The 26,487-nt window shown below is 40.6% G+C and overlaps 1 protein-coding gene across 4 annotated transcripts in view; it reads right to left on the reverse strand.

Moving 5' to 3' along the window:
• The window catches only part of LOC148861423 (phospholipase D zeta 1-like), a 175,006-nt gene that overhangs the window by 138,746 nt on the left and 9,773 nt on the right, over positions 1-26,487 (reverse strand). For all 4 annotated transcript variants that reach the window (XR_016112471.1, XR_016112470.1, XM_088982775.1 and 1 more), the window contains exons 2-4: positions 22,351-22,452; positions 22,083-22,198; positions 21,839-21,980 (exon numbers count right to left, since the gene is read on the reverse strand). Coding sequence is in view for 2 of the 4 variants with exons in the window: in XM_088982775.1 (XP_088838901.1) it covers positions 21,839-21,980; positions 22,083-22,198; positions 22,351-22,452 (360 nt within the window). In the remaining 2 variants the exon portion in view is untranslated. The remainder of the gene's footprint in view (positions 1-21,838; positions 21,981-22,082; positions 22,199-22,350; positions 22,453-26,487) is intronic.

Raw genomic sequence — 26,487 nt, forward strand, 5'->3', positions numbered from 1 at the left:
TGGCGTCCATTAGATGGATCCTACCATTCTTTCAGTGGTATCAGAGCCACAGGTTCGAATCTTGAACCAAAAGAAAATCAGATCTGACCCTGCGCAGATGAACGGAAAATGTTCTGCCAAGATCTGTGCAGATTGCTTTCTTTTTTTTTTCAAGAAATGGTTTCTTGTTAAGTGCGTTTGAGCTGAAATTAATTTTGGTAAATCCAAAAATTTATTTAGAATTGTTCTTTATTTATTTTTGATTTAATGGATTCTTCGAACCTGGAGATCGCAGTGCAGATTTGGCACAGATAATCTGCGCACCCTTTTTTCTTCCTTTTATTATTATTCGGCTGTAAATAATTTTTTTTACTTTTCTAGACTAAATGTATAGGATTTGATCAAGAATGTAATTAATTAATAGAAATAGAATTTCTGTTTTTATTTATTTTCTTGATTAAAGAAGAAGGAAGAAGATGGCGGCGCTAGAGATTCGTAGATGGAGAAATCGCCTACTGCGATTTACAGTTTATGAAACTGTAACTTTAGTGTTTAACCTCTATTTTGCAGGTGGTACAAACAGTCCATATTTTGATTTGTGATTGTCTAAAATCAAAAATTATTAATTTCAAATCTCTCATGAATTAATTCTTGAATTGAAAATCAATTTTGGACCATTTCGGACTAGATTGGACCAAAATTGTTTGGACCGAATCTGAGATTCGAAAGGGGCTGTTTTTCAGTCCATATTTCTCACACTAGTTATTCCAAATCTGATGTTCAATTACAGGGATTAATTCGGCCCACCTGTAAAGCCCAGTTTTAAAGGGTTAAAACTGCAAAAGTCCATTATTGTGAGAAAAGCTGTATGGGCCGAACTGCTAACTGCTATTCAGCCCATACACCTAGTAAACATTAATTGTTAATGCTTTAGGTTTTTAAATGGGCTATTCGATGGGCTTTACAGCAGTTAATTGATTGGATCAATTCTTCCTTTACATGTGATGTTTAGATGTATGATATACTGCGACCAAGGGCCATAAGCACTTGGCCCATGTTAACTCGTTAGTGGCTCTTGCACACACCATGGCTGAATGCACATCATTGCCACGGTGTCCCTTAAGGTCATTGGATGACCCCTCTCGACTTGGTGGGCCCCACAACCCTAAAAAGGGATGCATACGGAACCCCTAGCCGATTGAGGCCCACCAGAAATCTGACTTTATGAAAGTCAGTGGAAGCCACTCTGGTTTGGGCATAATTTTGTTCCCTCCAATCAAATATGAGTGCGTGTGATAGGGAGATCCATTTGATGGACTCTCTAAAGGCCTTCCGTCATTAGCACAATGATGGGTCCATCAGTAATGAGGAAACGCACCATAAAATTGGCCTATCCATTTGCTGTTGGATCTGTTAGAGTGTTTCATTAGATGATAGGGGCGTCATAGACCGATGTGGGAGGGGCTTCACCAGAAAATGGGAACTCTCTCACGGTATCTTGGCGTAACCTGAATATGATGGGTGTGCACTCATTGGACAGAAAGGTTTACTTGAAAACAACTCTGAACCTTGTCTGACAGAGGCCAAAGGGAAACTCATCTGATGAGTGGATATGATCCGTCACAGAAAGGTGGTGGGGTTATACAGCTGAAACAGTTGGCTTCACGCACCCTATGTGATTTCCCACATTTCCAGAGACATTTCGTCGTCTCCGTCACTGAGAAGGGAGGGAAAATCTCAGAGATGAATAAATGGGAATGGAACATAGATTAAAAGCCATATCTATGTAGGTAACATGAATCAAACTAAGGTTGTGAACTAACGTTTTTGTTGTTTTATCAGAAAATGACAAACGGTCAATTTGCAAAGCTTCTAGACGATAACAAGCTTAAGGGCCCAAACTATGCCGACTGGTACAGAAATCTTATGCTGGTCCTAAGTTCTGAAAAGTTAGATAAAGTGGTGAAAAATCCTGCCCTGGAACGTCCGAGTGATAGGGCTTCTGAGGCCCGTAGGAGGGACTACCAAGATTGGGAGGATAAGAGCTCCCTAGCCCACTGCTTTGTCATTGCCTCATTAGACAACTCAATACAAAGGCAGTTCGATCAGATCGAACTAGCCAAGGACATATTGGACAATCTAAGAACAATGTATGAAGAGCAGAACCGTTCTACTCGACGGAAGGTCCTGAAATTGTTCATGACCACGCAGATGTCCAAAGGGTAGAAAATTCATGACCATTGTCTTCGGATGATGGGATACATTAACGAACTTGAAGCTCTTGGATCCGGGCTAGATCTTGGCACGCAAGTGGATGCCATCCTGAATTCTTTGCCCTCTTCCTTCAATGCGTTCACTATGAACTACAATATGAATAAGCTGAATGTTAGCATCCAGGAACACAGCAATATGTTGCAGAGGGCCGAGGATCTTTTAAAGAATGATGAGCCTGTGGTTATGCTTGCTGAAGCTAACAAATCAGGCAAGAAAAAGAGAAAGGCAAAGAAGCCCCGGAAGAAGGCTGCCAAACCCAAGAAGTAGAAGAAGAACAAGGCATCTGATGTCTGTCACTTCTGCAAACAGACCGGCCACTGGAAGAGGAGTTGTCCTACCTACCTAGAATCTAAGAAAGGTAACATCGAAACTTGTGTCGTAGAAACTAATATGTTAATTACTTTTGTGTCCTGGTGTGTTGACTCCGGGGCTTCAACTCATGCATGTAACTCACTGTAGGGGTTCAAAGTTAGCAGAAGATTGAGTGATGGCGAAGTGACACTTTTCTTGGGAACGACTGCAAGTGTTGCAGTTGCGGCGATAGGAACCGTAGAATTAGTTTTTTAGAGGAGTCCTTGTACTTAAAGATTGTCTTTATGTACAGAACTTGAGAAGAAATTTAATTTCTATTTCTAAACTGTGTGCTGATGGATATACTGTTTATTTTAGTAATATGATTACTGTTGAACGGAATAACAAATTCATCGCATGCGGGGAACTGGAGAATGGTCTCTATGTTCTACATCCTTCTCTGGAAACTAACCTAACCGAAACTACGTCAGTCGAAAATCCCAAGAAAATGAATCGTGATACAATTAATCCCACGTGCCTCTGGCATTACCGACTTGGCCATATCGGTATTGATCGAATCACAAGACTGGTAAAGGATGGTCCTTTGGATTTTCTAACCGTAGAAAATCTTCCCACTTGTGAGCCTTGCCTTCAAGGTAAGATGACTAAGCGGCCATTTGACAGTAAGCCTGAAAGATCTGGAGGCACACTTGACCTAATACATACTGATGTATGTGGTCCCCTAAGTGTTAGGACACGGAATCAACACGTGTACTTCATCACCTTTACAGATGATTTTTCACGATATGGTTACGTGTACCTAATGAGACACAAGTTTGAATCCTTTGAAAAGTTCAAAAAGTTCAGACAGGAAGTCGAAAAACAGTTAGGGAGAGAAATTAAGGCCCTTCGACCGAATCGAGGTGGCCAGTATCTCTCTAACAAATTTAGGGACTACTTAAAGGATAATGGGATAGTGTCACAACTAGCTCCTCCTGCTACACCACAACTCAAAGGTGTTTCAGAGAGGAGGAATAGGACCTTGTTGGACATGGTCCGGTCACTTCTCGTACGCTCATAATTACCCACATCCTTTTGGGGATATGCATTAGAGACTGCTATCTACGTGCTGAATCGGGTTCCAACCAAATCAGTTCCGAAAACTCCATATGAACTATGGACCGGAAGGAAGCCAAGTGTAAGACACTTGAAGATTTGGGGTTGTCCTGCACACGTTAAAAGAACAAGTGCGGACAAATTGGAATCCAAAACCAGTCGTTGCCTATTTATAGGCTACCCAAAGGATTCAGTGGGTTATCTATTCTATGACCCAAGTGAGCAGAAAGTGTTCTGCAGTCGAAACGCCCAATTCTTAGAATCCGAATACATCATGGACACTCACCGTCAAGAAATAGTTCTTGATGAGGAGAGCTCAGGAGCAGTGGGAGATGTCCCACAAGTTCCAGGTAGTGACCAACCTAGAAGGTCCACCCGGGTATCCAAACCACCAGTCCGATATGGTTATGACCAGGATACCTACCTGGTGGAAGCCCTGACTAGTGAAGATGATCCCGTGACTTACGTGGAAGCTATGTTAGACATAGATTCCCAAAAGTGGGTGGAGGCCATGAGAGCTGAGATGGACTCGATGGAGACTAATGGAGTCTGGACTCTAGTAGATCCGACATCCGGGGTAAAAGCAATTGGTTGCAAATGGATCTACAAGAGGAAGAAGGGCCCCGATGGCAGGATTGAGACCTACAAAGCTCGCTTGGTGGCAAAAGGGTATACTCAGAAAGAAGGCATCGATTATGAGGAAACCTTTTCGCCCGTGGCCATGCTTAAATCCATTAGGATCCTGCTAGCTGTAGCAGCATACTATAACTACGAGATTTGGCAAATGTCAAAACCGCGTTCCTGAATGGAGATTTTAGTGAAGATATCTACATGCAACAGCCGCAAGGCTTCATTGTTGCTGGTCAGGATCATATGGTATGTAAACTCAACAAATCCATATATGGACTTAAGCAGGCTTCTAGGAGTTGGAACATCCGTTTTGATTCTGTCGTCAAAACGTTTGACTTTGAGCTGAATCCTGATGAGCCTTGTGTTTACAGGAAGTCCAGTGGGGATAAGATTACCTTTTTGGTATTGTACGTGGACAATATCCTACTCATTGGGAATGATGTAGGAATGTTGACTTCGGTCAAGGTATGGCTATCACAGCAATTCTCCATGAAAGATCTTGGAGAAGCTTCATATATACTGGGTCTTCGACTCTATAGAGATAGATCGAAGCGGATAATTGGATTATCCCAAGCTGCTTACATTGACAAAATTGTCAAAAGGTACAACATGGAAAACTCCAAGAAAGGAAATGTTCCTTTCAGACATGGAGTAACTCTCTCCAAGAAGATGTCTCCCAAGACTTCTGAGGAGATTGAGGGCATGAGAAACGTTCCCTATGCCTCAGCCGTAGGGAGCATCATGTATGCCATGCTGTGCACTCGCCCGGACATAGCTCACGCGGTGAGTGTGGTAAGCAGATTCCAGGCTAACCCAGGGCAGGAGCATTGGACTGCTGTGAAGAACATACTTAAATACCTTCGAAGGACAAAAGAGTTTTGTCTGGTATTCGATGGTAGTTCACTACAAGTTCTGGGGTATACCGATGCCGATTTCCAGTCGGATCCAGATGATAGAAAGTCTACATCTAGGTATGTTTTCACGATAGGATCGTGTGTTGTTTGCTGGAAAAGTAGCAAACAGGGGTCCACTACAGACTCCACAACCGAGACCGAGTACATTGCCGCAAGTGAAGCTGCCTAGGAAGCCGTGTGGATGAAGAAATTCATACAGGAATTGGGAGTGATTCCGTCTAGCACATCACCCATCCCGTTGTTGTGTGACAACAATGGAGCTATCGCCCAGGCTAAAGAGCCTCGGGCCCACTCGAAGTCAAAGCACATCGAGAGGAAGTACCATGTACTGCGGGAGATCGTTGGTAGAGGGGATGTCCTAATTCAGAAGGTAGCATCAGCGGATAATGTGGCAGACCCATTGACTAAGCCAGTGACACATAAGGTGTTTGAGAAACATGTGGAAAGTATGGGAATCCGGCTTGTACCAGATTGGACCTAAGTGCAAGGGATTTTACGGTTTAAATCCCCCTTCTGTCTTCTTCATCCAGACAAGGATCTCTTCCCAATTCCCCTTCGTGTGTTTGGCTGTACCTGCTATGTTCACATTCCAAGTGTGCAAAGACATAAGTTTGAACCGAAAGCCCACAAATGCATCTTCCTTGGTTACTCCCCCACACAAAAGGGTTATTGTTGTTTTGATCCAATGACTGGCACCCGACATGTCTCTATGGATGTTACCTTTGATGAACTTTCTCCTTTTTATGGTTCCTCTCAGGAAGGACATTGTCCACAGGGGGAGAGTCTGTCACAAGTTTTTTCCCTTCCTCTTCCTGTCCCAATTGAGTCTCTTGACAAACCCATATCCTCACCAAATGAATCAAAGGAGGATCAATCACTTCATACCTCTTGTCCTAGTGCCCCTATTTCTTTACCTCCTCGTCCTATCCATAATCCCAAAGTGTATCAAAGGCGGAGATCCAAGAATGAGCAAGTAGTTTCCCTTACAACAGATGAGGCTCATACATTCCCAATCACAGATGAGATAACAGGTACTACTTCAGCTCCTTTGGAATCATCCTTCCCAGGCCTTGATGTCCCCATTGCTGTTAGGAAAGGGAAGCGGAAGTGTACTGCACACTGCACTTCCAAACACCTTTCTTATGACCTGCTTTCCCCTTCATACTTTGCCTATCTCTCTTCTATTGCTTCTAACCCCATTCCTAGGTCTGTCTCAAAAGCCCTTGGGATTCCAGAATGGAGAGATGCCATGGAGATCGAAATGAATGCTCTACATGCAAATGGTACTTGGGAGGTGGTGGATTTGCCTGAAGGGAAGGATCCAGTTGGGTGCAAGTGAGTTTTTACCAATAAATACAGGGCTGATGGAACTATTGAGAGGTACAAGGCCAGACTTGTTGCAAAAGGCTACACACAAACATATGGGATTGACTACCTGGAGACTTTTGCCCCTATTGCCAAGATGACATCTGTGAGGGTTCTTTTATCTTTGGCAGCTCACTTTGATTGGCCTCTCTATCAGTTAGATGTAAAGAATGCATTTCTGAATGGTGACTTACATGAGGAGGTCTACATGTGTCTTCCTCCAGGGATGTATGGGAAAGATATGCAAGGAAAGGTATGTAAATTGAAGAAATCACTTTATGGTCTCAAACAATCTCCTAGAGCCTGGTTTGAGAGATTTAGAGCTGCACTTGTTAAATTCGGCTATGTTCAGACCCAGTCAGATCATACTCTGTTTGTGAAGAAAAGTAGATCTCTAGCAGTGTATCTCATTGTGTATGTTGATGGCATTATAGTGACTGGTGATGATGCCTTAGGCATTCTGGCCCTTAAGTCTTTCCTCCGTACAGAATTTGAGACTAAGGATCTAGGGGAGTTGAGATACTTCCTTGGCATAGAAGTTGCCAGATCCAAGGATGGGATTCTTATCTCCCAAAGGAAATGTGTTCTTTATTTGTTGTCTGAAACTGGAAAACTAGGTGCAAGACCAGCTGCAACTCCCATTGATATGAGTCACAAACTTTCAGCTTCGGATGGAACTTTGTTGGAAGACAAAGGGGTGTTTTAGAGGCTTCTTGGGAAGCTTTTGTACCTATGCATGACTAGGCCAGATATTGCATATGCTGTCAGTTGCATTAGCCAGTTCATGCATGCTCCTAGAGATACTCATATTGCAGCAGTAGAAAGGATTTTGTGCTATCTGAAAGGCTCTCCAGGGAAAGAAATTCTATTTACCAAGCATGGTCATCTAAAACTTGAAGCCTATACTGATGCTGATTGGGCTGGAAATATTGATGATAGAAGATCTACTTCAGGGTATTGCAGTCTGGTGGCTGGTAATGTTGTCTCTTGGAGGAGTAAGAAACAATCTGTTGTGGCTCGATCTTCCGCAGAAGCAGAGTATAGAGCCATGGCACATGGAGTCTCGGAATTGTTGTGGCTAAGGTCCTTAATGGAAGAACTTGGGATTGATCATGACAAACCCATGATGTTGTACTGTGATAATCAGGCTGCCATCAACATTGCTCACAACCTGGTACAACATGATCGAACCAAACATATTGAAGTTGATCGACACTTTATTCGAGAAAGAGTCTCCTCTGGAGAAGTGTGTCTTCCATTCATTACTTCTGAAGGACAATTGGCAGACTTTCTCACCAAGGGCATTTCCAAGGCAAGGCTTCATCATGACACTGGCAAGCTGGGCATGATTAACATCTATGCTCAGCTTGAGGGGGAGTGTAGAGGAGATGGGCCAAATGGTCCATAGACTGTCACTTCATGTTATGTTATGTTTCTCTCTGTTATGGGCCTTATTCTAGGCCCATACTCTGTAGTGTTCTTTTTTTTTTTTTGTATTTTTCTGCCCACTCAAGGGCCTCTCTGTAATTTATCAAAGATTAACTTAATAAAAGAGTATTAGAGTGTTAGAGGGAGGTTAAGTTCGAACTCCTCATCCTCTAACTCTCCTTGCTGCAGTTCTCTCTCTCTCTCTTATTCTCTAATCTTCTCTAATCTTCTCTTGTTAGTTTTTCTGGTTTTCTAGCACAGTCCCATACTTCTAGGACTGTTTTTCAACTATACCAAGTTGCAGAAACTAGGGTTTCAAGAGAGAGAAAGAAAGAAGAGAAGAAAAGAAGAAGAGGAAGAAGAAAGGAAAGTTTTGAGAGGTTTGTGAAGTTCACTGTTCACACCCTCAAAAGTTCACTATAATTGAGAATTAGTAATTACAAGAAGGCCCCTATCTGGATGCCCAAATACAAAGAGAGAACAAGAAAGAGATCTAGGAAAGATGGGAAAAAATGAGATTGAGAGAGAGAATCTGAAACAAGCCACTACAATGCCAACAACAGGAGATCTCTCAGTTGATCTGATAACTGTGGCAGCAACTACCGCTGCCATCTTCGTCACCATCACCTAGTTGTTTCCAGTCACCATCACCACCATCTACTCTTCTTTCTTTCTTTCTTTCTTTCTTAGGAATCTCAGCCACCCTTCTCATTCTCTCTTCTCTAATAATATCTATATATTAATGACACACACCCTAATATTCTAATCTAAAGGTTGAGATAGTGAGACGTAAAATATTTATTATGGGTGAATTTTCATCTACCCCCACCTAATAAATCTTTATTATGTTGTACAGTTGGGAACAGTGACAATGGGGGGAATTGATGCCAATACAAGGGAGGTAGAGTGTCAAAAGTGGGGGTTTTGGAAGTTACAATTTGTTGTGACCATATGGACAAATAAAAATTTGTGACATGGCTTTCAGTGAAGATTTTTCTATATTATATTTGACCCTACCATTTGAACTGTTTGGACCGAATAGTTAAACTGCCGACCCGGAAACCACATGCAAAAAGCATTTCCATTTCTGGGCCGATTTTTAAAACATTGATTTTTCCTCTTGCCTCTTTCTCTTTCTCCCAAGGATTGAAACCTGAGAACATGGTATCAAATTCAGGTGGCAATCTTGGAACCTGTAGGATATGGGCTCACCACCATGTTACATCACAGTTCTTGTCCTTGGATACCTTAACAAAAATGGTGTCATGCAGAGGAAGAATAGAAACTGGAAGTGGCTCAGGGTTTACTTTTGCAGACGAAAATGCCTAAGATGTTTTGGAGTGATATAGTTCTCATAGTAGCATAATTAATTAACCATATGCCTAGCAAGATTCTCCAATACAAGGCCCCTCATCAGCTTCTCTATCCTAAATCTCCCATTTGTAAAACTAAATAAAGTGTAAGAAAATAAAAGAGAAGAAAAGAAGAGGAAGAAGAAGAATGATAGGAAGAAGAGAAGGAAGAGAGTGATGTTTGAATCAGTGGGGTAAGTTATTTTTCACACCCCAAAAAGAACAAGTTACATTTAGATAAAAAAAATTACAAAGAATGCCCTTAATTAGGAGCAGGAATACAAATAAGAGATAAGGACTAAAATACCCTTGCCCAAATACATATTCTCAACACTCCCCCTCAAGTTGAGCATAGATATCTATAGTAGAAATATACTGAATCAAAATTCTGCAAATAAAAGAAGAGTTTCTTGTGGAAAAAGGGAAAGAGAAGAGAAGTTGAGAAAGAAAGAGAGCTAAATCATATCTGGCCTCCCTCTCCCATTGGTATTTATACTTTAAGTAAAAATTAAGTACAATGACTAATATGCCTTTATAGGGTCACTAACACATAAAACTACATAAAAAAATTAAAAACATCACTCCAAAGGGTCCCAACAAGAGTGTTGTGCCACTTACTATCCAAACAAATAATAAATAAAAACAACTAACAAATCTGCACAAAATCCTCAACACTTCCCCTTAAGTTGGGAGTAAATATCAGACATTCCCAACTTGCACAGGTCATGCTCAAGTTTGTTCTTTGCAACCCCTTGGGTAAAAAAATTAGCTAACTGTAACTCAAAGAGACATAAGGCAAGCAAACTTCTCCGGTTGTCAACCTTTCTCTTATTAAGTGTCCATTAACCTAAATGTGTTTTGTCCTATCACGCTGAACTAGATTGTGGGCAATATTGATTGCAGCTTGGTTGTCACAATATAATATCATAGGCTCCTCTGCATGTATCCCAATCACATTCAGCAAGGATATAACCCAAAGTAATTCCAAAAAAACATGCTTCTAACTTGACCTAGCCACCACTAACTGCTTCTTACTCTTCCATGAAACCAGATTTCCTCCCACAAAGGTACATACCCTTGATGTGGATCTCCTATCATCTAGACAATTTGCCCAATCTACTACATCTGTATAGGACTCTAGTTTCAAATTCCCATGATATGAGAATAGATTCCTCTGCCCGAATGCTTCTTCAAGTATGCAAGTATCAATGGCTTCCTAGTGTTGAACCCGAGGAGCATGCATATACTAATTCACAACACTAACAACATAGGAAATGTCTAGGCATGTCATACATAAATATAGTAGTCGGCCTACCATCCTTCGATATCTCCCAATATCCTTAACCAACTCACCATCTGAAGCATTAATCCTATGGTTCAGGTCAATAGAAGTATCAATTGGTTTAACTCCTAACTTCCCAGTTTCTTGCAGTAGGTCCAACACATACTTCCTCTAAGAGATAAATATCCCATGCTTGGATCTTTCGACCTCAATCCTCAAAAAATATTTTAGTCCACCTAGATCCTAATCTCAAATTCCTGTTATAGAGACTTCTTGAGTGCATCAATCTCCCTCTGATCATTCCCTATAACAATATCATCCACATATACAATCAGTACTGACACAAGTGCTTCTCTCCTCTTCACAAAGAGTGTGATTTGACTGGGTCTATGTGTATCCAAAATGGATCACTGTTCCTCTAAACCTATCAAACCATGTCTAAGGTGACTATCTCAAACCATATAATAATTTTTTTAGCCTACAAGCTTTTCGCTCACCAACATTCTTATAGAAACTGGCTAGAAGGTCCATATATACCTCCTCCTGCAACTCACCATTAAGAAATGCATTTTTAACATCAAGATGGAAGAGCAACCATTAATAAGTAGCTGCTAGAGACAAGAGGATCCAAACTGAGCTTATCTTAACTATTGGTGCAAAGGTCTCTAGATAATCTATACTATAAGTCTGTGTATACCCTTTTGCAACTGTTAGAGTCGACTAAAGAGGGGTATTCTAGTCTTTTCCATTTCAGTAATATGTTAATTATATGTTTCATACATATGTAGGGGCCTTTTTGACTTTGTATATTGTTTTGATAAATATAAATATATGGTTGACTGGGTGAGATGTATAGTCTTCTCAGTTCGACACTTCTCCCTTCTTCTCCTTCTTCTCTCCCTTCTCTCTCTCTTCTCTCTTTTCTATCTCTGTTCAACTGGACTACTTTCACATGGTATCAAAGCGCCACTAATAAAAGAGAGAGGAAGATTGCAGCTTCAGTCAATCAGCTCTCTTTCCCTCACTCTTCTTTTTATTTTTTTCTGGTCTGCACAATTTGGCGTAGGTGGTGGAGAAGGCTGCGGCGACCCCCAGATATCTGCGGCAATCTATTCGACAGTCCTAGGATTACGGTGGCTTGATTACTGGTGAGGGGGGGAGTGCGACAGTCCTAGTGAAAGAGAAAAAGAAATTGGACTTCTGTCACCATGCGTGACAACCGTGGTGGTCGAGTCGTGGTGGTCTGAACCCTCTAATGAGTAGTTTCAAGAGGGATTTTTTTCTATGGTTATAAAACTGCTTGTTCACAGAAGTGGCCGAATGTATGCTAGGGCAGGTTTGTGGTGATTATGAGTGTGTTGTAGTGTTTGAAGAACAGTAGTTGCAGTGTTTGAGACTGAGATATTTTTTGTGACGAGCAACACCAGTCGTAGATTGAAATGGCATCAATGGGTTATGTGAGTGGTGACCAGAAATCAAGAGTGATGTTCTCCTCTAATTTTTTTAAGTGTGTAGACAACATCCATCAAACTCAATGGTGAAAACTACGTACCATGGGCTAAGTCGGTGGAAGTATTTCTTAAGGCTAAGGCTAAGAAGAAAGTGAAACATGTAAGGGAGGAGAAACCTACTGACTACTGCTGAATCTCCGGGTTTTAGTGATTGGGAGCAGGAGGATGCTCAAATCAACGTGGTTGTGGAACAATATGGAGCCTAAAACCAATGTTAACTTCATGATTTTAGATACAACAAAGGATATATGGAAACACGCCAAGAAACTCTATTCTGGACAAGACAACATTACAAGGGTTTATTAGCTTTATCAGGAATACTTCAGTTTGCAACAAGGAAATCAGACCCTTGGAGAATATTATGCCAGTATGAAAAATCTTCAAAATGAACTTAATGTCTATCATCCCTTAACTCCGGATGTCAAAATTCAGCAACAACAAAGGCAACAACTAGATGTTACCCGGTTCTTGGTGGGGCTGAGAGCAAAGTATGAACCTGTTGGAGCACAGATATTAGGGGGTCTGCTCTCCCTACTCTAGAAAAAGTGTTTGCTCGTCTCCATAGGATATCTCTTAGTCCCACAGAGAGTAACGTACCTCTCGACAGATCAGCACTTGTTGGAACTCGAGGAGGATCTTATGGGCACAGTGGAGGTAGTCGTACAGTTAAGGGAAGCTGTTGTAACCCTATGTTTGGTCGTAGCAATGGAGAAGGTCATGATTCAAGGGAAGGTTGTGGTAGAGGAAGAGGAAGCACTACTAGGAAATGCACACTTGTGGGAGAGATGGACACAAAGTTAACTTCTGTTATGATTTGTATGGCCCACCATCTACATGGGCAAAGCATGCAATTGTTGGTGGAAGTGAAGCCAGCGATACTCAACCAGTTGATTGAACACCTTCTATAGTCACAACTACTTCTAGGAAGGAGAGGATGAGTATTCCAAGAGAGGAGTATGAGAGATTCCTTCAGGCCACTTCACATCAGAATATTGCCACCCTTGCTCATTCAGGTATGGCTTGCCTAGCATCCAAACCTTCACCCTGGATAATTGACTCTGGAGCCTCTAATCACATGACCAAGACTCCAGGTGTGTTTTCCTCTCTTTCTCCAACCTCCACATCACATAGTGTTACACTTTCCAGTGGATCTACTTCCCCCATTTACGGTGTTGGTAATGTTAACACAACATTTCTTTCTTTGTCTTCTATTTTATATGTCCCCGAGCTTCCTTTTAATCTTATGTCTACTAGTAAACTAACCAAATCCCTCAATTGTTCTATCACATTTTACCCTTCCTCTTGTGTTTTTTAGGATCTAACGATAGGGAGGAAGATTGGTGGAGGACATGAAGCTGGTGGATTGTTATACCTTGACAGTGGTCATTCTACAATTGCACTTCAAACCTCTTTGACTCCTCTTCAGTGGCAATGTAGACTCGGCCATCCATCTATTAAAGCTCTCAAGCTCCTTGTTCCGTCATTGAGTCGTCTGTCTTCTTTGCAGTGTGAGTCGTGTAAGTATGAGAAACACCATCGGGTTTCCTTCAGTCCTGGAATTCATAGTTGTATGTTGAGTCCTTTTGATTTGGTTCATTCAGATGTTTGGGGTCCAATTAGAATTGGGTCTTATAATGGTTACAAATATTTTGTTAATTCTTGTTGATGACTGTTCAAGAATGATATGGCTTTATTTAATAAAAGAAAGAAGCAAATTATTTTCCATTTTCCAAATGTTTCATGCTGAAGTGCGTATACAATTTGGTGTTTCAATTAAAATTCTTTGTTCTGACAATGGCATAGAGTATTTTCTTTCTTCATTTCAGCAGTATTTGGAACAACATGGTATTATTCATCAGACATCCTATGCAAACGCCCCTCAACAAAATGGGGTGACTGAGAGGAAGAACCGACATCTACTTGAAACAGCTCAGTTCCTTCTTCATCATATGAATGTTCCTAAACATTTCTGGAGTGATGCAATACTTACTGCTTTTTTTCTCATTAATCGCAGGCCCTTGTTCATTCTTGATGGTCGTTCTCCGTTCTTTATCTTATTTCCCACTTTGTCTCCATATCCCTTGACTCCCAGGATCTTCGGGTGTGTGTGCTTTGTTCAGAATCTTGGTCCTGGTCTAGACAAGTTGAATGCACGCTCCATTAAGTGTATCTTCCTTGGCTACTCTAGGACTTAGAAAGGGTATAAATGCTACAATCCTATTACTCAAAAAACCTTTGATTTTCCTATTGCCCATCATAAGAGAGTTAGACCTTACACCACTTAACACCCTATCACTTATTACATTTCTCTTAATTCCTTGTCTCCCTCATGTCGTGCTTACATTTCTGTTGTGCCCTATGTTTCTATTCAAAACTCTTGCATAAGCCCTGGTCTCCTCAGTGGACTAAAGCTATGCCAGAAGAGATCAATACCCTACATAAGAATAACACATGGAAAACGGTATATCTTGAAGGAAAAGAACCTGTTGAATGTAAGTAGGTTTTTTCAATGAAGTAAAGAGCCAATGGGTTCATTGAGAAGTACAAAGCAAGGCTGGTTCCCAAAGGATTCATGTGGATGTATGGTGTAGGTTAAATAGAAACCTTTGCCCCTATAGCAAAACTAAACTCCTTCAAGTCTTATTGTCATTGGAAACTAACTTGGGATGGCATCTTCATCAACTTAATGTGAAGAATGCATTCTTGAATGGAGACTTGGAAGAAGAGGTTTTTATGGTGCAACCCCTTAGATTTCATGCAAAAGGAAGTGAAGGGAAAGTCTGCTACCTCAAGAAGTCTTCATAGCTAAACCAATCACCAAGGGCATGGTTCAATCGGTTCAACAAAGCAGTCCAGCAGATGAGGTTTAACTAGTGTCCATTCAGATCACACTATGTTTGTGAAGAGGGAAGACAAGAAACTAGCTGTTATAATTGCCATGATAATGTTATTACGGGTGACTAGGAGACAAAAATTTACAAGTTAAATGAGGTGCAGGTAATCTGAGGTTCAAACCAGCTAACATGCTAATTGAGCCTAATCATAGGTTGGGTAGTTGTGTTGGGGATACTGTTACTGATGTTAGGCGGTTCTAAAGACTTGTTGGGAGATTGTTATATTTGTCTATAACTCAACAAGATCATTGTTATGTTGTTGATGTTCTTAGTAAGCACATACATGCTCCCATAGCATCACATATTTCAGATGCAGAGAGGGTATTGAAGTACCTAAAGAAACATCGGAGAGAAACCTTGTTTACTAGTAATGGGTATTTGAAGGTTGAAGTCAACATAGATGCCAATTGGGCATGTGGATGATAGAAGATCAACATCTAGCTATTGTACTTTGACGGGAGGTAATCTTGTGATATGGAGAAGTAAAAAGTAGATAATGGCAATCTGGTCGAGTGAAGAGGCTAAATATCGTGCTATGGCTCACAGGGCAGCTAAAATGTTCTGGGTGAAGAAAATGCATCTTGAGTTAGATTTTCTCATGACCAGCCCTATGTCTTACATTGTGACAACAAAGATGCCATCAACATTGCTCGTAATCCAATTCTCCATGATAGGACCAAGCACATTGAAGTGCACAAGCAATTAATTAGGGAGAAGTTAAGAGATGGGCAAAATATGTACGCCTTATATTACTTTTTCAACCAAAGGAATAGCTGCTCTGCAACACACTAAGCCATTTAACAAGTTGGGAATGATTGATATTTATGACCCAAATTGAAAAGGAGTATTGTTTGTGTACTATTGTTGTACATTTTAGTGTCATAGGGGCAATCTTGTCTTTTTACTTAGGTTAAGATGTGCCGAATAGGGGTAGTTTAGTCTTCTTCAGTTTGTTAAGTAACTTGCTTATGTGGCAGTGTTATTAGAGTTACTTTGCCCCACACTTAAGTAAGGGCATTTCTGTCTTTGTAAACATTATTAGAATCTAATATAGATTAAGGGGGTCGATTGGATAGGTCAACCATCAGATTTTCGACAGACCCTTCTTCTTATTCTCTTCTTCTTCTTCTTCTTCTCCTTCTTCTTCTCCTCTTTCTGTTCGGACTATTGTAGCAGTAGTCGAAACATGGTATCAGAGCCATGCTCCTGACCTACTTCAGTTGGTAAAGCACCTCAGCATTGTTCGTGACTCTTCTCCTTCATTTCTGGTCAGTCAATGGAGAGAACTGGTTCGCCCTAGGTCAAAAACATTACAGCTTGTCTCTCTCTGCTGCGCATAACCTTCTTCAACAAGGAAAGTGACTTCAGCAGTGAATGGTTGATTGATATTCTCAAAGGAAGGTCGGTTCTCTCTTCTTCTAGTGTTACTTATATTTCTGGGTAGAAACCCTACAAGAAGCTGTTAGTATTGATTAGAACCAAGAGAACTAGGTTCATTGTTGCCCTAGGAAGGGCTGTGTGTGCAGTAGCCGAATGGTGTAGGGCTGCTGTAAGTTGTTGAATGGTGTAGGGCGGCTGTAAGTTGTTAAGTGGTGTTAGGGCTGCTGTAAGTGGCCGAGTGGTGTAAGGTGGAATGCAATGACCTTGCCGAACTCCTTTTGGTTGTGTAATGCCCTCTTAAGTGTGTTAAACAAGTCTGAACTGGGTGCAGCAGATTTGACTGTGTTGTAGTGCTTGTGATGCACAATATGTTTTGAGTGGTTGTAAGAGAGCCTACTTGTGATTGGTAAATTGATGCTTATGTGGGACGTAGGTGTGTGAAGTCAGCAGTAGTGTGAATAAGAACAAGTGTGTGCTTCCACTGTTGTGTTTAGGGGCTGCAATAGGTGCTGAAATATCAAACTGTGAACAACATCAATCAGCTTGTAGCTGAAAAGTAAAGTTAGAGGCAACTATGAAGGAGTACAATGGCAGCAATAGGAGATGGCTACAATGATCAGAAACCTAGTGTAGTAATTTCCCCCAACTACCTAGGGGTACAAATGACCTCAATTAAGTTGAATGGGGAGAACTATGTTCCATGGGCTAAATCAGTGGAAGTTTTTCTCAAGGCAAAGAACAAAGTAAAGCATGTAAGAGATGAGAAGCCACCGGTTGACTCTCCAGGGATTGATGATTGGGAACAAGAAGATGCCCAAATCATGACTTGGCTGTGGAATAGTATGGAACCCAAAATCATTGCCAACTTCATGTTCCTTGATACGGCTAAGGATATATGGGAGCATGCTAAGAAGTTATATTCTGGACAAGATAACACAACAAGAGTATATCAGCTTTATCAGGAATACTTTGATTTGCAACAAGGAACCAAAACACTAGAAGAGTACTATCCCTACATGAAGAATATAAGGAATGAACTCAATGTCTATCATCCCCTTACTCCAGATATTCAAGTTCAGCAATAGCAAAGGGAGCAGCTGGATGTTACAAGATTTTTAGTGGGGCTGAAATCGGAATATGAACCAGTTAGAGCTCAAATATTGGGGGGCTCTACTCTTCCTACACTTGGGGAAGTATTCTCAAAACTTCGTAGAATTTCTTTGGGGCAGACTGAGAACCCTACACAGTAGATCAGCACTTGTGACAGCTAGAGGAGGTGGACATAGTACAAGAGGGGGAGGTCATGCTCCCAGAGGAGGCCGTGGCAATTCCATGATTGGTCGGGGTGGCCATGACTCAGGGGGAGGCCGTAGTAGAGGAAAAAATAACTCTACAAGGAAGTGTATTCATTGTGGTAGGAAATGATGCACAGTGAATTTCTGTTATGACCTACATGGCCCTCCCTCTAAATGGGCTAATCATGCTGTAGCAGGCGAGATTGTTATTAGTGATTGTAAATTGGCAGACCGAACACCTCTCACATCTACATCTACTTCTGGGAGGGAAATGGTGAGTGTTCCGCGTGATGAGTATGTACGGTTCCTTCAAACTATTTCACAGCATACCACTACCACACTTGCCCAATCAGGTATTGCTTGCATGTCATCTAAAACTCCTTTCTAGATTATTGACTCTAGAGCCTCAGATCATATGACCGGGACTCCAGGTGTGTTCTCTTCTCTTTCTGAATCCTCCACATCACAAACTGTTACACTTGCCAATGGATTCTCATCTCCCATCTGTGGTGTTGGTAATTTTGACATGGCTTCTATCCCCTTATCATCTGTTTTATATGTACCTAAGTTTCCATTCAATCTTATGTCTGTTAGTAAAATAACCAAAGCTCTTAATTGTTTTGTTACCTTCTTTTCTTCTACTTGTGTTTTTCAGGATCTCAAGACGGGGAAGAAGATTGGTGGGGGGCATGAAGCTGGTGGATTGTATTACCTTGACGGTGGTGGATCTTCAATTGCACTTCAGACTTCCCTTACTCCTCTACAATGGCATTGCCGACAGGGACATCCATCTCTCAACGTTCTCAAAATGTTGGTTCCGTCATTGAGTCAGTTGTCAGTTTTATAATGTGAGTCATGTCAGTTTGGTAAACACCATCGTGTGTCCTTCAATCCAAGAGTTGAGAGTCGTATGTTGAGTCCTTTTTCTTTGGTTCATTCAGATGTTTGGGGTCCAATCAAAATGGAGTCTTATAATGGGTACAAGTATTTTGTCTCCTTTATTGATGATTGTTCAAGAATGACATGGATTTACTTAATGAAATAAAGAAGTGAATTATTTTCTATTTTTCAAAAATTCCATGCTGAAATACACACACAATTTGGTGTTCCAATCAAAGTTCTCCGTTCAGATAATGGTCGTGAATACTTTCTTACTTTATTTCAACAGTATTTAGAACAGCATGGCATTATTCATCAGACCTCGTGTGCTTTCACCCCTCAACGAAATGGGGTATCTGAACGGAAGAATCGTCAGCTTCTTGAAATTGCTCGGTCTATGCTTCACCACATGAATGTTCTTAAACAGTTTTGGAGTGATGCTGTACTCACTGTATGTTTTCTCATTAATCAGATGCCCTCTTTTATTCTTCATGGTCGGTCCCCTTTCTCCATCTTGTTTCCCACTTTATCTTCGTTTCCATTAACTCCTCGTGTCTTTGGTTGTGTGTGCTTTGTTCATAATTTGAGTCCTGTAATAGACAAGCTAGATGCACGCTCAATTAAATGTGTCTTCCTTGGCTACTCTCGGACTCAAAAAGGGTACAAGTGTTATAATCTCATTGCCCGAAAGTGCTATGTCTGCCCTGATGTCACCTTTTTTGAGTTTGTACCCTTCTTCTCCAGTCATGAAGCACCCTTGTCCTGACCTTTACCTCCTCTTCCTCTTCCTCTTCCTGTCAGTGATTCAGTTCCAGAGGTTGTTGTTGGAGTAGACTCATCACCTCATCCAGTGCAGGTCACCACTGAACGACCACCGATCCGACAAGTGTATACACATCAAACGACACCGTCCCCTCCTCCTGCTTCAGACCTTGACCTACCCATTGCCTTACGAAAAGGTAAACGCAGTTCTACACTCCATCCCATTTCCAATTTTGTTTCATTATCTTGTCTTTCTACCTCATATCGTCAGTTTGTTTCACTTTTGTCTTCTATTTCCATACCTAACGATGTTCAAAAAGCTCTTAGTTCACCTGGATAGCGGCGGGCAATGGAGGAGGAACTTTCTGCTCTTCAACATACTCAAATGTGGGAACTTACTACTCTCCCACCTGGTAAACATGTTGTGGGCTGTAAATGAGCGTATACTGTGAAATACTTGCCAGATGGTAGTGTGGAGCGTCTGAAGGCTAGACTTGTTGCTAAAGGTTACTCACAGTTGTATGGTGTGGACTACATGAAGACATTCTCTCTAGTGGCTAAAATTGGTTCCAGTTTGTGTCCTAATTTCCTTGGCAGTTATGTATAATTGGCCTCTCTTTCAACTTGACATAAAGAATGCCTTCCTCCATGGTGATCTAGTGGATGAGGTATATATGGAGCAACCACTTGGGTTTGTTTCTCAGGGGGAGGTTAGTAAGGTGTGCAAGCTAAAGAAAGCAATTTATGGGTTGAAGCGATCTCCACGTGCTTGGTTTGGGAAGTTCATCGAAGTGGTGAAGAGTTTTGGAATGAAGCAATGCCAGGTTGATCACTCAGTGTTCAGGTATGACTCAGAAGCTGGGAAGATTTTATTAGTGGTCTATGTGGATGATATTGTCATCGCTGGTAGTGATAAATTGGGGATTGGCAAACTAAAGGTATTTCTGCAAAATCATTTTCAAACAAAAGACCTTGGAACATTAAAGTATTTCTTGGGAATAGAGGTTGCCAGGTCAAAACAATGTGTGAATCTGTGCCAAAGGAAATATGTCCTTGATCTATTGGAAGAAACAAGACTGTTAGGTAGCAGTGATACATGAGAAGTAATTGAAGATCCTGGAAGGTATAGACGACTAGTGGGAAAGCTGAACTATCTGACTATCACGAGACCCGACATCTCCTTTGCAGTCAGTGTGGTGAGTCATTTCATGCAGAACCCTCGTATACCTCACTGGGATGCAGTTCTTAGAATTGTGAGGTATTTGAAAGGAGCTCCAGGTCGTGGGCTATTGTATAAACCAGGAGGAAAACTTGAAGTAGTTTGGTATACAGATGCAGACTGAACAGGCTCAGTGAATGACAGAAGATCTACTACAGGCTATTGCACATTTCTTGGAGGAAATCTTGTGACATGGAAGAGTAAAAAGCAGACGGTTGTGGCCAGAAGCAGTGCTGAAACTGAATATAGGGCCATGGCTCACACTACCTATGAAATAGTGTGGCTGAGGAATCTCCTACAAGAAATTGAGTTTCACATGGATAAACCTATGAGATTGTACTGTGACAACCAAGTTGCACTCCATATCTCATCCAATCCTGTCTTTCATGAGAGAACAAAGCACATAGAGGTTGATTGCCACTTTGTGAGAGAGAAGGTTCTTGCTGGAGAGATAAATACAGAACATGTGGGCTCGAATGACCAGTGGGCAGATTTGTTTACAAAAGCTTTAAACTCAGGGAAAGTGAACTATCTATGTAACAAGCTAGGATTATATGACATATATTCTCCAGCTTGAGGGGGAGTGTTAAGATGTGCCCAATAGGGGTAGTTTAGTCTTCTTCTGTTTGTTAAGTAACTTACTTATGTGGCAGTGTTATTAGAGTTACTCTGCCCCACACTTAAGTAAGGGCATTTCTGTCTTTGTAAACATTATTAGAATCTAATATAGATTAACGGGGTCGACTGGATGGGTCAACCATCAGATTTTCGACAGACCCTTCTTCTTCTTCTCTTCTTCTTCTTCTTCTTCTTCTACTTCTTCTTCTTTTTCTCCTCTTTCTGTTCGGACGACTGTAGCAGCAGTCGAAACAACTTTATTTAACATTCACCCTAATATAATAAGCAAAGGGACTGCCACCCACTAACTTTTTTGACTCCCAAATATTTTTCCTCTAATCTCTTCTCTTTCTCCTAAGGTTCCAAACCTGAAAACAAAGTCTAACCAGTACACAAGTACGTCAACAACTTGTCACATGGATCTGAATTTCAGTTTGTCACTTGAAAGACCAAAGTGTTTGTATTAAGGATGAGGCTACAATCATATATTTTGTATGCTCAGTTATATACCTCATGAACTCTCCTTTTTTTTTTGTTAATATACAAATCTTTGTTATGTTCGTAAGAAAGAAAAAAAAAACAAAAAACCAATAAAGGAAAAGAAAAGAAACATTAGTTGCTCCTTCAAGGTGAAATATTCTAAGTGTACCTCTCGAGAGTTTGCAATGTCCATGTTTCCAAGAAAATGATTCAAGTACCCTTGCATTGCCACCTTTGATCTGTCTGAAATAGAGTGCTGCCTTCCTAGTGCTGGGCGGATGATAGGTAAAGCTGCACTTGATGGCACATCTCTGCATAAGAAACCAACATTCAATAATCAAAAGAGTTCCAGAAGAAAGATGTACTTGACGCTTAGCATCCAACAGAACAAGTGATGAACCATTAGCAGTAACCTATTTTTAGCACTTTCATCATGATGTAAAGGAAGAGCATCATCATCTGCTTCATCATCATCCTGAACAACTGTTGTGTGATCTCCTATGCCAAGATTTTGAAGCCACTCTTTTACCTTTCATGCAAGTTTGGGAAAAAAAGCAAAATCAAAAAGTAATCTAATTGAGTGTTTGAAAAATAGGTGCATTTAGAAGTCATAGAAAGTCACTAGGAAATGTTGGAAAATCTAACTGAGAAAGAATGATGCCATCAAAAGAACTGGAAAACCTGCTCTTGTTTCTCGTTAATCTCCTCAATAAATGCACGTTTCTTCAGTGCAAAGTGCAAATAGATAACTTGTGAAGCTTTCTTGAGTAGACGCCATTTGAACTGGAGAATAGAAGCATGCAATTAGTTTGCCACATTATTCAGGTAATCTCTTTCCACTACAGAAGAAAACAACTAAGCTATATTTCCATCTGGGCAGAAATAGAGATGAGGTGGAACTAAGGAGAGTCAATTCCATAAGGTTGTTTTTGGATTGGTGCAGAAATGTAAAAGCAGTATATCTGCTACTTTCCATGTTCTGTTGTTTGGCTCCAAAAGATAAGCCATGGGGTATATAGAAAGTAGTGATCTCTTCTGCAATTTCCATCAATTGTATGGACAATAAAATGACTGGAGAGGAAGCTAGGACCAAATCATGGATTCCTCCTTGAGTTTCTATTTCAGTTGCCCAATCCAAAACATAGCCTAAGTTTAAGATGCTGCTGTTTGGGTTATTTTCATAGCACAGCAGAATGCAGAAAGTCAATGCCATATAGTTTTTCTATAGTAAAAATAAAATTTATTAAAAGAAAAAAGAAGCTATTAGAAAGGTGATAATGAATCACCCAAAGGGAAAAAAATAAGCAATAACTCAATCAATAGAACTCCACTTCCACTCCAAAAACCAAAACGCCCACCCCAAGAGGCAAAACAACACCAGCTCAAAAAAGAAACACCAATGTGGAAAGACTTCATATTTCTCCTCACGCTTGTTGTTTGTGCCTGCAAGATGGAGAAACAGCTAACCACCTACTTATCCATTGCTCAAAAAGGTCTGGCTGCATTTCATAAACCTAACAAATTACCATTGGATTAACCCAGAGCACATTCAATATTTTAGTAATCAGTGGCAAGGCTGTGGCCTAAGCAAAAGAGGCAAAGCCTACTGGCAAATGGTGTTATGGGAGGAAAGAAACAAGCGATTATTTAAAAACAAGCTCAGAACTCTAGAAGAGTTAATTTGAGATATTACCTATCTCTGTAACTTTTGGGCTGCTAATTTGGAGCTGTTCCAAGGTCTCTCAATCAATGACCTTAACAGAAATTTACAAATTATTCTTTTCCTCCCTCACTCTGCTCAGACTATCTTAAGACAACCAGCTTTCTTCAGTGAAGGAGGGATGATTTTACACTTTGATGGGAGTGCTGCAGGAAACCCAGGGTTAGCTGGAATTGGGGGTTAAGGGATGAAAGAGATATTATTTGCTGGGTTTTCAGTGGCCCAATCGGATTTACTGACTCAACTAAGGCTGAAGTGTTGGCTGCTCTCACTGGAATAAGAATAGCAAAAGGCTTGGGTTTCAGAACCTCTCCATTGTAGGGGATTCAGCAAATACCATTAAATGGCTACAAGGGGATCCTTGGAGGTTAACCCATTTTTTGGCAGAAGCAAGGGATTCCTCGGATAGTTTAAATGCAAACCTGTTTTGGATACCAAGGGAGCTAAATCCTATTGCAGATGGCTTAGCTAAATTGGGTGCTTGCTTAGAAAATCTGTATAGTGATAGACTCCTTCCTTTGTAATCTCTTTGGGGTTCTCCCCTGCTTTGTACATCCTCTCATGTACCTCACCTTCCAGAATCTTTGATCAAAACCTAAAACTCAACTGAGAGGCCACCAACTCGCGCCAAAATCCACAGCCCCTAAGTCCTCATTCGACCAACTAAAATCCTCTACCAATGCAGTCTTGACTTCATCTCAAAACCATGCAAATCTTAATCCATTAGCTCAGCTTCTATGTTGGCTTGATTTAAGTCCCTTTGACTTCTCTTATTGACCTCTCTAGATTTCTTTTTCTTCTTATTAGGTCTGACCCCAAATAATCTCCCTTTCATCCTGGCAAAAATTTTTGAAACTTGGATAGCTCTTTGGCTTTTTGACTTTTGAAATATTTGACAGCATCAGAATTCATTTTTGTCTAAAACTTCAGGACCTATCATTGATCCTTGTATTCTCCACATTGCCATCTCCATCCTTTTTGACATCACCACCCTTTATGACAGTATCTTCCTTACTAATTCTCTCTTCCTCCAATTCTTTAAAAGCCTTTCAATCTCCTCCCCTCCAAAAAAAAAAAAAAGAAACCAACATTTTGCTAACCTTTACATCAACATCCACCACCTTCTCCATTTCAGTTGAATTTTTCATCAAGTACCATATCTTCAAACTGATCCTACCCATCTTCCATCTCCCTATCAGAATCACCATTTTCTTTCAGTGATCTTGCTCTGTACTTTTTCCTATAGTAGACCTGCAAAAGTGGCTGATCCACATCCCCCCTCCTTCCCCCCCTTCAACACCTAATATGTTAACTTCCCTCTCCAGTACCTCGGACAACTCCACTCCCATTTGTATATCATTGCCTTCAACTCCTGAAGCCAATCTTTTATCTTCTAGATTACAACCCCCAAGAACTTCCAAACTTGTATTAGACCCCAAATTATTACTTGAACCAATGCCTACATTTTCCATCAGCACTTGGTCGTTTTGACTTGCCCACATTATTAATCACCTCTCTGGTTCTTCAGTTTGCAGGCCATCTCTATTTTCTCAATCTTCATTAGCATTTGTGTCTCTATCAGAAGATCCTTCGGTCATCTTTCAACCTTCAACCCTTGGCATGTTTCCCTCACTACACAACCATCATTAGAATTTTTCTCAATGGCCATGATCTTCACCTACCAACATACCTTCAGATATGTGTGTTTGGGCTGATTTGGGCTATCCAAAGAGCTATCTGAGTTTCCCTTATTAAGTCCTACAACCCTTGGCATGTTTCCTTAAGAACCTTCATGGTATCAAAGCACCAAGTCTGCCCATTGATCTGCTCTATCCCCTTTCTCTTCTTTTCAGTTCGTCTTTTCTCTCTCTCCTAAAACCCTAGTCCTGGTCGTAAATCTCTAGGGTCCCTTGTTCTCTCTAGATTTTTTTTCCTTGGGATTTCAGACCAAGGATGCCCCAAGCTGGTTGGCCCAGGCACACTACTTTCAAAAAGCATGTGCCTGGTGTGCCCTGTGCCTCAGGCCAAGCGTGCACCTTTTTGATTTTTTGCGTTTTTTGGTGTTTCTTAAGCACAGTGGCAGCAAATTCTTAATCCCTAATAAAATATATTTTATTAGGAACCTCCCCTAGGTCACAGACAAGTCCATGTTACTAATCCCTAAAAATGATTTTGTAATTTTAATTATCTTTTAAAAATATCTTTTATGAGGATGAATGAATGAACAACATTAGCAATTAGGAGCTTCGTATAAAGGCAGCTAGTACAAAGGAGATTTTGTTTTTGCATTTTCCACATTGAATATGCTTTATATGTTATGTTTATGTATTTAAATTTGAGATAATAGGCTTTTTCAAAACATGTTTAAAATTAAAGTTTGAATTTTTAATTAATACTATTTTTAATATTTTCTTAATTGATCTTGAATTTATTTTTTAAATTTTTTGCAAATTTTTTGTTTTTTACTTTTACACCTTGCTTCAAAAAGTTCCATGCCTTGCCTAGCACCTTGCGCTTTTAAAACACTGAGAGAGATTACTAATTGCAGGTTGTTGAGATTCAATATCTGCACTGAGTGTTGTTGGGTCATTAGTTAGTGTTAATGGACCTAAGGCCCATTAGTTTATGTTGTTTTTATGGAGATGTTTTTATGCTATGAACAATATCTGTGGAGACTCTGTAACTTGATGTATCTTATTAGTATAGTCCCTATTGTATATTAACTTTACATTTTATTCTTCTTTTCTCTCAGCCCTATATGAGCATTCTTGTAATTCTACATATCTTTTAATATATAAGAGACTCTTTGAGGTGGTGATCATTCATTCTTGACACCTCTAAGATTATTCTTGTTCTTTTCTCTATTCGGCCAAGAGTGTTGACATGGTATCAGAGCAGGTTGTTCTCTGATCTATTTTCTTTCTCTCTTGAACCTCACTAGAAGCAATAATCCTATCGTATTAGGGCTGTTTTGATCAACCCTTTTCTGTTCTTTCTTCTTTGCGCAACCAACAGGAGAGATTTCATTAGATCTCTCTTGGGAGACATTGGTTCAATGCCAAACTTCAGATCTGGTGTCACCTAGACCTGATCTATTC

Source organism: Nelumbo lutea, chromosome 4 (genome assembly GCF_056320005.1).
Source record: "Nelumbo lutea isolate HS-2025 chromosome 4, American lotus-T2T, whole genome shotgun sequence".
In the NCBI taxonomy this organism is placed as follows: domain Eukaryota; kingdom Viridiplantae; phylum Streptophyta; class Magnoliopsida; order Proteales; family Nelumbonaceae; genus Nelumbo; species Nelumbo lutea.